Genomic DNA, 12,412 nt, shown 5'->3' with positions numbered 1-12,412 from the left:
TACATTTTTTTGCTTTAAAAATGATTGAATTATGTTGTTTTTATCTTACGGTTAATGCTTTTATGACTTTCGCAATTCTAGAAGCAATATTTGTACAATTATCGACAATTTAAAAGCTGTTTAAGTGCGGTTAAGTTTTAAATAACATGGCGGACATATTTGTTTACATTTAAAACAGCAGAATTGTAGATTTGTTGCCAATCTAGAGAGAATAAGCTTCGCAACACAAAAATAATTATTATATCATTTATATAATTAAATATCATTTATTATTGCGAATTAAATCATGCTTAATGCTTTCTGGAATTGTTTCGAGGAAATAAGTGTTTAAGATTTACTTTAATTTTTAATGCAGATATTTTGAGTTTTTATGTATTTTTGCCTTGTCGCGAAGTGAGAACTGTATTAATTGAATGAGAAATACTAAATCGTCTCTGAAAAACTGTTCCTTTCTGTTTTGTTTGCTTAATTTCTTTCATACATCGTTTTAGCTTTATTATAGTATTTGAATATAACATGTGGCAACGATAATTCTTCAAATGATATAAATTTTGTGCATTCAGAGTGTCGTTATAGTAAACAAATATAGTGAATTTTAAAGAGTGCATTTATTCTACTGTGGTTCATGCGCTGTCGACGAAGTAGATTTAATTCAGCCCAATCAATTTAAATGAAATTGAAGAAAAAAATGGGTATAATTTAATATTCCGTACAAGGAAGTCATGTGGTGTACACATCAGATTTTTTAAATAAAATGACAACAAAGTATCGGTTACCATAAATAACTTGTCCAATAATCGCCAAAATCCGTGCAACCGTCTACCAAAGTAGCACCGTTAAATGCATTATAAGCAACAATTGTATGAATTACAATTATTTAAATGTTCTTAAATACCATGGTAATTTAATTAAAGCAATGATAACTGCATGTATGGTATCAGTGTATATGGACTATTTGAATGCCGTGGCAACTTCACCCCATTGTCTAGTACAGTTACGCAAGCAACCAATAAACTATCGGTGACAAACAGACACATAAGCCGCATATAATAAAGATTTGCAGTGCAATGAGTATGTGTAGCAGTGGGTTAACGTGCTATGTAACCAGGAAAATGTTTAATTGCAAAGTTATTTTTGCTATGTTTTCAGAATACAGCCAAATTTCCGCAATAATGAGCTTTTAGAATGATTTTATTCCATCAAACATATCGTAAAATGTATTGTGTCCCCAGATCTGTTATCTATATTTTGTCCATTCTATTTTATGCAAAGCACGCGGAATAATCTGATGCTTTACCCTGTGTATGGCCATATAATGTCTTGATTTTAAAGTGTAGCTTTAGACAGTTCAGGATCAGGACGATATCCGACTACTCTATGCAAGCCGCCCGGGAGTCCGGATCTGCTGTCACCTGTCACCTGTTACTTTACGTTATCTCGCCAAAAGTGGAGACACGCATTTTATGTGTGCATACAAAGCATGATCCGTGCAATTTATGTTCAAGTTCTTATTTAATAACAAAAATAATTAGAGCTCCTTAAAATTTCCATTAATTTCAGGCACGGTGATAATTCGCTCTATGTTTGCACGAAGTTTGAACTTAGCTTATACTATGAATAAAAAATTCTGTAAAGTGTGCTAATTATTACTGTGGAAGTATCAGGCAGGCTTTTCTTCGTTTTTACATAAGGAAGATTTCGTTCAGAAAAACGGTAAATGTAATTCATTTTAAGGTAATAATTAGATTGTCTTAAGTTGTAGATAATCAATTAAGTTGAAAGGGGGGACGGACGTACTGGTGAATTCTTTTGCGAGTGGAGAAATACAAATGGGTAACATTAACGAGTCAAAAACTGATTTATAAACCTAAGGAGATTTTCAAGTTCCTGACTCGTTTAATTGAAACGTTTATGCTTGTATTAAAGATTTTTGAAACAATCATGATAAATCTTTCCTTAACCTTCCAGCACGCGCGCTTGGCAATTTTACATGAGCACGCGCGCGTCGTATTTTTTACGACATCCGTTAATTTACCATTTTGAGCACGAAAAATGACAGAAATGATTGAATATTGATAATAAATTTGTCAAGAAACAAAATATTAATTTTATTATTGCAAAATACAAATGATATCGCTTTCAAATATAAGTAAATTATTTTTAAATTCTTATGTTAGTGAGATGGAAAGACAATGATGTATTTCATTCTAGAACATTTTAAATTTACTATTTAATAATTATATTTTTAAATTGAAACTAATTTTAATATTCATCAAAGACAAGTATATACAATAAAAAAGGAAAACACCCTGGTAGGAAAACAGTAAGTTTAGCATTACTTACTTCTGCAAGGAAATTTACTTCTTACTGGTTACAAAAACGCACTTTAAACTAACTTTATTGGTTTTTATTTTTTATAAATAGAAATAAAAAAATAAGGAATGGAAATCGCTATTGTTCTCTCATACAAAGGTTTCCTTGTCTTCCTTTCCTTAATCGGATTATTCTTGAAGAATCCGAGCAAACACTAGGTATTTTTTGGAAGCAGGCAAGATGAAAAATTAGCAACGCCTCCGGAAATCGAATCGTGGACCTCTGGAATACGCGCCCAACGTGCAGACCACCACACCACGAAGGCATGTCAAGAAGGCGGGAGAAATACCTTATAAATATATTAGCTGAACTTGCTACTACTTTGAAAATAACAGCATGCACAGGAAAATGGGATATATATTAATTGAAACATTCTTCGCAGAGGCCCAGTACAAAAATTTAACTTTCATAAATTCTCTCTAAAATGTATCTCATGACTAAGTTTATATGAGTCTAGAAATCTGTCCTATTTTATTTGCATTTTAATTACTGCCAGTAAGTTTAAGAAATATCTTCTTAGGCAATCTTTCTTAAAGACGCTGTCTTGTTAATGCACCTTTTCAAGCCTGCCATGAAAGTCATCTTATTTGCACGAGATTCTTTCATTAACTTTACAAGATGAACAGGGGAAAAAGCACTGTTTTTTTTTAATAGATAAGAGCTGTTATAATGATGGAAACTTTGGGAACAGTTGCTCTGACAGCTTCGAAAATGCTTTCTCGAGAAATTTTCAGAATGTCGCCAATTCGCCATAAAAATTGTCGCCAGACTTAATTTGAAGACTTCTGCTTATGTTTCTAGTTCTATATAAGCTGTTTTTAGAATTCGAATTTTGATCCATACAAAATTTTAAAGACACAACATGGCATACCATATAATCTTTTACAACACAATAAATGACTAAAATGCGCAACAGGCCCACCAGCGGCCGAGCGGTAAAGACGCTGATCAGTAGTAGTTCGGTCCGAGGTTCGAATCCCGCGAACGGGCTGGCTGCATGGGCGTTTTCGTAGTTTTCCCCATGTGTAACGTGTATACGAGCCAGTTTCCCTTAGAAAGTCCTCCACGAAGGCATCCCTCCCTTTAGGCAGATAGCCCTTGTGTGCTTTGTCATAATTAAATAATCCAATCCAATCCAATCCAATCCAAAATGCGCAACAATATGTATACTTACCGTTTTATTCTCTAAAATATAATGAGAAAGTAAGTAAAAACGCTGCAGAAATATGAACAACACTACAAAAATAAATAAAATTTAAATATAATAAAAAATATTAAATTTGACAACACGTTTTTGCCAAATTTTATTTTATAAGAGACTAGAACGTATAATCAGTCCTTGCGAATGTATTTTTAAGAAAAGAAAAATATGTTTATTTTCTTTGGTATGAAGTCTATTCATGTGAGAAAATAAAAGGTTGAAACTAGAAAATATCAAATTTTTCACGTTTTTTTAGTGAAAGCACTTATATTTACTAGATCGAGAAAACATATTTTTCTGCACAGATTTCAAAAGAGCTTCAGATTAGAAATCAAATATGCTATTATATAAATGCTACATAGTTTATGCATTCAATTCTTGCGTAGCCATCTTGAATTTTCATTTAAACTATCATGACAGCCGTTAAAAATTGGGAAAGTGTAAGATAAATGCATTCTGATATTAACGAAATCTGTAAATTTTGAGAAAAAGAGAGATTTAAAGAATGGGAATCATGAAGCTTGCAAAAAGCTTATTAAAAACAGGAGGAAATTTAGTTACAAATCCAAAGCAAGTGTAACAAAAATTGAAGAAATGAATTAAAACGATTTCTTCTGTCCCTTAATTCATTTTTATGTATTGAATATTTCAGAGTCAATAATTTTTATGAGTTATACTACATTGTAAAAACGAAAACCCCTGATAAGAATACTGTTGCAAATTTGGTACATAGATAGATGATTTTAGTGCAGTTATATGTGAAATTGTATTTTTCTATGTAATGCAACGCGAAACAAATTTTAAGAGAAAGCAATGCCGAAAAAGTAAGAATACAAGGGCTAGTGCATTTAACATTGAGAAAATGGGTATCTCAGTAATCTGGCGAGAAATCGCCAAACTGACAACGGCTTTGGCGGCTTGTTTTGCCTCCAAATTTGGCGAGAAATCGAAAAAGTCACCAAATTTGGCAAGCGTTTGGCTACATTTGGGTCCAGTCGCTGTATCACCGTAATATCACGGAATGTCCACTAAACGAAAGTTTCCATATCAGAATGCCTTCCACCAATATCAGCCGATTCAGACGGTTTATATTGAGAACTCCAGCCCTACGACAGAGAATCTACTACATCATTAACCTGCTAATGTCATCAGGACTGGATATTGTGGCCACGAAGTAAGATCTGTGTCAATTTTGTTCCTGAAACGTTTCCTTGGCGTTTGTACGAGCAAATTTATGCTTTACTCCACCAGCGACAGTGTCAACGAGTGCCACTATTGCCAGAATTGCAGCAGTAAAAATAATTAATTAATTAAGCAATCAAGCAATGAGGTATATAAATATTCAAGCTTACATGAATTTATATATTCAATGTAAACTACGATACATACGTACTTTATGTACCCAAGAATTATTGTATATATATATAACTGTCAACAACCATACTAAGTACTCGTAGCTAATGTATATAGGATAATGTAATCAACTAATGAAATGCTTTTATTGCAATCAAGTATTCAAGTATATAAGTAGTATTTAAATGTATAAATGGTATTCATAACATAATTATGTATCTATTATGTTTTTATTGCCGTTAATTTATTCAAGATATAATTAGTATTTAAATGTATAACGGTATTCATAACATAATTATGTATCTATTATAACAACGCATGTATGTACTCAAATAACGCAAGCCCCATATAATGAATGAAAACAGGTCTAATGTATGTCTTACCATAGTCAAGCTGGCAAGTATATAACTAATATATTTATGTAACTTTATAGTGTATCCAATGTATTAATATATTTTATTGATGGATCATATTTCATGCATTTAAGAATTATTATTATTATTAGTAGTAGTAGTCCTAGTATGACTATTATTAATATTAATATTAGTATTTGATATATCATTATTTTGTATATATATGTATTATTTTGTAGTATGTGTATTATTATTAGTATTTTTTGATGTATCTAAGAATTATGGCAACGTGCGCCCAAGAGCATCCCCAACGCACTGCCGGTTCAAGATAATGGAGGGCGTGGGACATATACCAACTTACCTTTGTTAGACATCAGGTGTGCCCGTCCTCCATCACCTGTCACCTATCACAGTAATATGTATTTAAATAGTAAAATAAGTGTAATTGACCACTGTGTTAGCTTAACCTTATTTCCACCCTTGTATTGCTTTCCAGTAATTTCGAGTAGCAAAAAGCACTAGAAATATCTCGGCGGCCGGATGAAAACTTTTTAAGGCCGAACAGAGAGCATTTTGCTCTCAGTTACTTAGTTATTGTTATGAGAGTCGTCAGCTCCTCTTGAATTTAGATCTTTTCAAGTTAGCTTTCTCTTTTGATGTTCTTTGTACTGCGTTGTGTTTAACGTTTTCGTAGTTTGACGCGTAACTACTGATTGTACTGTGATACTGTGCGAGTATTTCTGCGGAAAATTCCAGAACTTTGTTTATTTTGATAAAATAATTTTTTATTATCTTATCATCGGGCCTGTGTGCATTCAGTCTATTACGAAACCATACGCACGGAACAATACAAAAATCGGAACAACAAAAGGCAAAAAATTAAACCAAAGCGTATAGAAGGACTTAATAAAAGAAAAGCTACAGATATCTTTTAAGATAGATATATAAGACGAGAAACAGAGCAATCCCATGAGAAGGTTACTTATGTAAGAATAAATATCCGGAATTTTATTCATTAAAAGTCTTCTGGATTATTCCCATCGTTTCGTTTTAATCAGCTGAATAAACTTTCCTATTGTTAATGACTATAGAAATATCGACTACCAACGGACTCGTAGGCATTAAATAATGGAAAAAAAGGGAAAGAGATAAAGAGAAATTTCATTTCCGTCGTATAGCATTCAAATTTATTTGAAAGAAGAATGAATAATTGATGTGTACGTAATGAAAGAACATTAATTTTCTGTGCTACATAATTAAAGTTTTAATGAAAATTATTTAAAAAACGAAATTAAAACCTGTAGGAGAAACATTTATGTAAATCATGGCGATACATGAAAGTACGAAAATAAGTATTCCTTAATGATATATATTTGCACAAATTTGAAGTGATTTTATGTACTTCATATCTATGTAATAAGTTGCGAAATTGGTTCGAGATACCTTTCCACTGTGGTTATATTGCGGCAAATCTTACTAGCAATAAGATTGAAATTAAATTCTATCCTATGCTTCTTGACTATTGTGACAACATCCACTTAGATCAGAAAATTATGCAAATTTGATAGTAAACAACCAACATTGTTTAAACTATCTTGCTTATTATGTTAGGATGCTACTTTTAAGCATAAGCTTGTTGTGCATGATTGACTAAAATTGTCTGGTGCATTAGTGCCTGTGAGGGAATCAATTATGTGCCGTGTCGCGGTAATTTGATTTACGAGTTTGGAATATACCTTATCGGAGCTTAATAGTGTAGTTTTAAAATTGGAATACTATTATAAATTAAAGGAAATATATCTATGGGGACAAATTGCTTCAATATGCACTTCTGCGAACTGACAAGTAAAACGTTTATTCCATATTATCATTTTAAAACCACCAGGAGTACAACAGTATTTCTTTAAAATTAAAATTTCTTAATTTCTTTTAAATTAAAAATTGATCTGCATTATTTTCATCAGTTAAATAAGAAAGGAAACTTCACTATGTGTTTCGTCAATGGTAATATCAGTTTATTTCATAACGCAGAAATTATAATATCGGCATTAAAAAATTCTTCACACACTTATTTGACATTTTCTTTATTGTCAAAATCATTTCTCAGATTTTACGATGCTTGTTTCTGTTGTTGCTATTTATTTCACTTGCATGATAGTAATATTAAAAGATGTCCACTGATTGAGATGCCTGATAGTAATATAAAATATGTCCACCGATTGAGATGCCTGATAGTAATATCAAAAGATGTCCACCGATTGAGATGCCTGATAGTAATATCAAAAGATGTGAAAGAGATCCATTGGCATGGATCTCTTCCATCTTGAGCTACATTCAGAAAGGAATTTTTTCTCTTCGTACGGTTTTGTGGTTTAAGGAATAAAAATCGCAAAATCCATTCACTCCCATTAAAAGGAGTTAAAGTCGCAGACAATCTGGAAAGAGAATTTAGCGCATGCGTAAATGTAATGCTGACGCAGCGAAACCGTCAACCGAGGTTTGCTTCGCTGTGATTGGTCGCTCTTATACCAAGTAGTATAAAGTTGAAAAGTTAGAATATTAAGGGAAAATCTTGAAACAACTTTTTGTGACGCAACAAGTTATGGTTGCCTAGTAACGAAGCTCGGCTTACAACACTTATAATTTTAAAACAACCTTGTGAACGAGTCTTTACGGATGATAGCAACAGGTAGTACGGCAACATCTTTGTTGTACCGTAAGTGGTACTTCTGAAACTAGTTAACTGTTAATCGTCCATCACAATGCTGAGGTAGAACGTAACCATCGAGACTGAAGGCCTCTGCACTCCCTCCCCTGAAAGCTCGTGACGTCACACAGCTCGATCTAACCGCCGAGACTCCAAACATGTTTTCGCGCGGCGTTAACTTGCTTCATTTGTGTTCGGGCGCCTTGGTTCGGTTGTTATTTTGTTCCAGGACTGGTAATTAATTAAAAATAGTATATAAGCTAAGCTTCCAAACAGTTGTGAAGAATGCCTCATCCTTGTTGCGTTCCCGGGTGTAAAGGAAATTATAAAAGTGGCCCAAAAGTTCGAGTATTTGGATTTCCGAAGAATAAGCAAGATTCAGCTAAATGGCTACGCGCCATACGAAGAGATAATTTTGTGGTTACTCCTCATAGTAAGGTATGTTAATTATTTATAACATTCCATTATTTATCTAAATCTAAATATTATCAGGTTTCATGTATATTTTCATTTTATATGAGTTTTTATATGATGTGTATAATTACACCAGATGTAATTTTACATCTGGTGTGATAATTGCTAATTTAACTTTAAATGGAATTAAAAATGACTATATAATTTACATATATACTACTAAAAATAATTTGTATGTTTCTCGCTGTGTGTAGTGTGAGCGACCATATTTGGTTACCAAGGAAAAAATGACCTATACGGAAGCTGTTCCTACTTAACAATATGTTTTAGTCGTATTAAAACAAATTCAATTAATTATATTTTGCTACTATGTGAATAAAACTTCCAATCTGCGAATAACGAAAATTCTTCAGGCATATCTATGTTATTTTACATTTAGCAAAATATCACATTAAACATGTTTTTTAATATTAAATTAATAAATAATTTTTGTATTTTCCCATAGGTTTGTGAACTACATTTTAATGGCTGTGATTTTGAATACAACAATAGCGCCTTCGATCAGCGAACAGGTTGTCGAATAACAGTTCCCTATAAAAATCCAAGGCTAATAAAAGGGAGAGTGCCATCTAAATTTCCCAATTTGCCAGGATATTTATCATCGAATTCCAAGACATCAAGGGAAGGTCCAGATGACAGAAGGAAACGCCATGAGGAGGATTATTTGAAATTGGCTTTACAGAAGAGTGCTGCAGAACAAAAGAACTATGACTCTAGAAGAATGTTTTTCTCGCTGGATGATTTACATGCAAAAATAGAATATATTGACACTTCAGTGTGGACTGTTTTTAGAAAAACTGACCAGATAATTTTTGCAAAAATTATAACAGATACAGTTCCAGTGATAGAATGTTCACTTGTAATAGATGATAAACTTTCTACAAGTGCATACATATATGAGACTCAAGTATATAAATTAGGTACGTACTCTTTTCCTTTAAATATAAGCCACATAGACACCCTTAACAACATTTTTGAAGCTTTAATTAAAAGTGTATGTGTAAAGAAAAGCGATGCAACAGATATTATGAAAACTGTTATCTATTTACTAAAAAAAATGATGAAATGTGATGGTAATGAAATTTTAAAATTGCAACTAAAATTTATTGATGAGCAATTATCATTGTGTTTTTTAAATAAGAATAGTCTCAGGTATTCTTCTGACATGATGATATTTTCTGCTCTCTTTTTTAACATGGCTCCACATGCGTATAATTTTGTTCATAATAGTAAAAATATTTTATTACCACATCCCTCTACAATTTGTCGCATTTGCCTGTCGTATGATGTGAAACCAGATGCCGAAACATTGAATTCCAATTTTTTAATGTATGTAAGACACAAATTTAATCTTTTGGAAGATAATGATAAAAAAGTAATTTTGATGATTGACGAGATACATCTAAAACAGCATTTAGATTATAAGGGCGGTAACATTTGTGGTTTGTCTTATGACAATAAAAATTTGGCAAACAGTGCCCATGTATTTATGATTAGCAGTTTGCTATCAAAATACAAAGATGTCATTCATATATTGCCAACCAATAAAATAAATGCTGAAATAATACATGAAATTGTAAAAAAAATTATTATTGGTTTAGAAGAAATTGGTTTTTTTGTAATATGTGTCGTAACAGATAATAATTCTATAAACAGAAAATGTATGTTATTATTTGTTTCACCTCCCCAAATACGAATCGTATATCCTCACCCCTGTGGCAATTCTAGACCTCTTTTTTACTTAGTTGATACTGTTCACTTATTGAAATGTGTTCGTAACAACTGGGTCAATCAAAAAGGTGAAAAATGTATGTATTTCCCATCATTTAATGATATTAATCAAACCTCTTTGAAAACAGCATCATGGAATGCACTTAAAAAAATGCATAAACTTGAATTTAACTCCTTGGTAAAATAATGTTTTAATTTATCATATAAAGCATTAAATCCCTCCAATCTTGAGAAACAAAATGTTAAACTTGTGTTACAAGTTTTCAGTGATTATGTAAAGAATGGCCTTTTAGAAATAGGTAAAAAAAATAATATTTCACATTTCCAAGACACATCTGATTTTATTAAAATATTTGTAATATGGTGGAATATAGTTAACGTTAAATCGCCTAACAAAGGCATGCGTTTAAATAATGTATATCAAAACCCGCTAACAAATTCGGAAAATGATGAGAAAAAAATATTTTTACATTATTTTTTAGATTGGTTAGAGCGTTGGGAAAAATTCAATTGTGATACAGGCATCTTCAGTAAAGAAACTCATTCTGCATTAAAATTAAGTACCTATTCATTGCTTGAAGTAACATCATATTGTACTTCTGAACTAAATCTTAATTACATATTGCCTGGCAAATTTCAGACTGATAATTTGGAGTCTCAATTTGGTTTGTATAGGCAATTATCAGGAAGTCAGTATAATATAAGCATTAGACAGCTGTTCGAAACTGAATCAAAATTAAGAATCCAGTCTCTGTTAAAATTTCCAAAAATAACAGATGACATTGCGTTAAATAGTTTGACAGATTTTAACAGTTTAGATCTTAATTCTATTACAGATTCAACTTTCAATGTGTCTGTAAGCCTTTCTGATATTGAATCATGTAAGAAATCTGTTCCAGTACTAATTTATGTTGAAGGATATAGTGCTTTTGCTGTGTTAAAGCATTTAAAATGCAATTTTTGAGAAAAAAAATTGTTAAGAGACAAAACAATTGAACATGCATACTTTGATTACTTCAAAAATCTAGATAGGGGTAGACTTTCTTGTCCCAATGACAGTGTTTTAAATATTGTCTTATTTAATTATATTGTTATTAAAAAACTGTGTAGTGAATATGAATGCCTTTTCTTAAATTCATCAAATCAGTGTAATGTTGCTATTTCAATTGCAAGCAATATCATATTAAATGAAGAACTATTTGAAGAAACAAACTGTGAATTGGGACACTCTAACAACAAAATAATAAATATGATCCTTTGGTCTTCAACAAATATATTGTTAAATAATTACTGTAAAGTCAAAAATGACACACATTTGCAAAATTTAAATGATAAAAGAAATTGCAGTAAAAGAAGAAAATTATCCACATTAACATGATGCATATTTCAGATTATGAAAAATAAAATGCACTAGTGTATTTATTTCTTTTTTTTTTTTTTTTTTCCTTTACAACTCATTCATATCCTTTATGTTATACTTAGATTTGAGCCACTCATTTTCTAAATCAATTAACTTTACAAAATAGAATAAGATGAAATATAATTCTTTTTTTTATTCAGTGGACAAAAAACAAAACAAAACAATTTAATTTTGTTAAAGTACAATATTATTAATATTTATTTTGAATGTAAAAATTGCAGTGGATTTTTTTATTTTTTTACAAATTGTTCATAATGTAATTTATCCACATACATTATTTTAAATGTAAGACTATATTGAGTATTTTGATTCTACAAACTGAATATTGATTCTATTGTAATGCATATGAATATTGCTATTTCATTTTGAGAATTTAATAGTAAAGAAATTCTTAAACCTAGGAAAAATTCTGTACATTTTCGCCTTTGCTATTTTTTTCCTCAAATATTTATTCAAGTAATTTTTTTGTTCATTTTTATAAATAATATGCATAACCTAAACAACATGAATGAATTTTATTTATGATTAATTATCTGTGTATATGATTTGTATTTAATCTATTTAAAATAAAAAGGGAATTTTGAATAAAGTCTTTTTTGAATGAAATTTGTTTGTTTATTTCTGTTTAAACCTTTACTTTTCCTTCTATGTTTGCTTAAGGTAATTCTCATGTTATTTTTCAATTTTCTTGTTTATGAAATAATCATCAAGTGCCACAAAAATTTATTTGGAAATCATAAAATATAAAAATATTTATTGCAATTGAAATATCACTGCTAATTTATTATTTGACTAGCATC

The 12,412-nt window shown here is 30.8% G+C and overlaps 1 protein-coding gene across 1 annotated transcript; it reads left to right on the top strand.

The window, feature by feature from the left end:
- The first annotated feature begins 8,138 nt into the window (after positions 1 to 8,138).
- LOC146998175 (uncharacterized) lies at positions 8,139 to 12,212 on the top strand. Its single transcript, XM_085812379.1, has 2 exons — positions 8,139 to 8,425; positions 8,907 to 12,212. Exons 1-2 carry the CDS (start codon positions 8,273 to 8,275, stop codon positions 10,377 to 10,379), a joined length of 1,626 nt encoding a protein of 541 aa, XP_085668505.1. The 5' UTR covers positions 8,139 to 8,272; the 3' UTR covers positions 10,380 to 12,212.
- Positions 12,213 to 12,412: the final 200 nt, after the last annotated feature.

Source organism: Stegodyphus dumicola, chromosome 3, assembly GCF_044657685.1.
Source record: "Stegodyphus dumicola isolate Sdum_Otavi_A_Nest chromosome 3, ASM4465768v1".
NCBI classification, from domain to species: Eukaryota; Metazoa; Arthropoda; class Arachnida; order Araneae; family Eresidae; genus Stegodyphus; species Stegodyphus dumicola.
The sequence above is the reverse complement of the archived record's forward strand: the minus strand, read 5'-3'. Positions and strand labels throughout refer to the sequence as shown.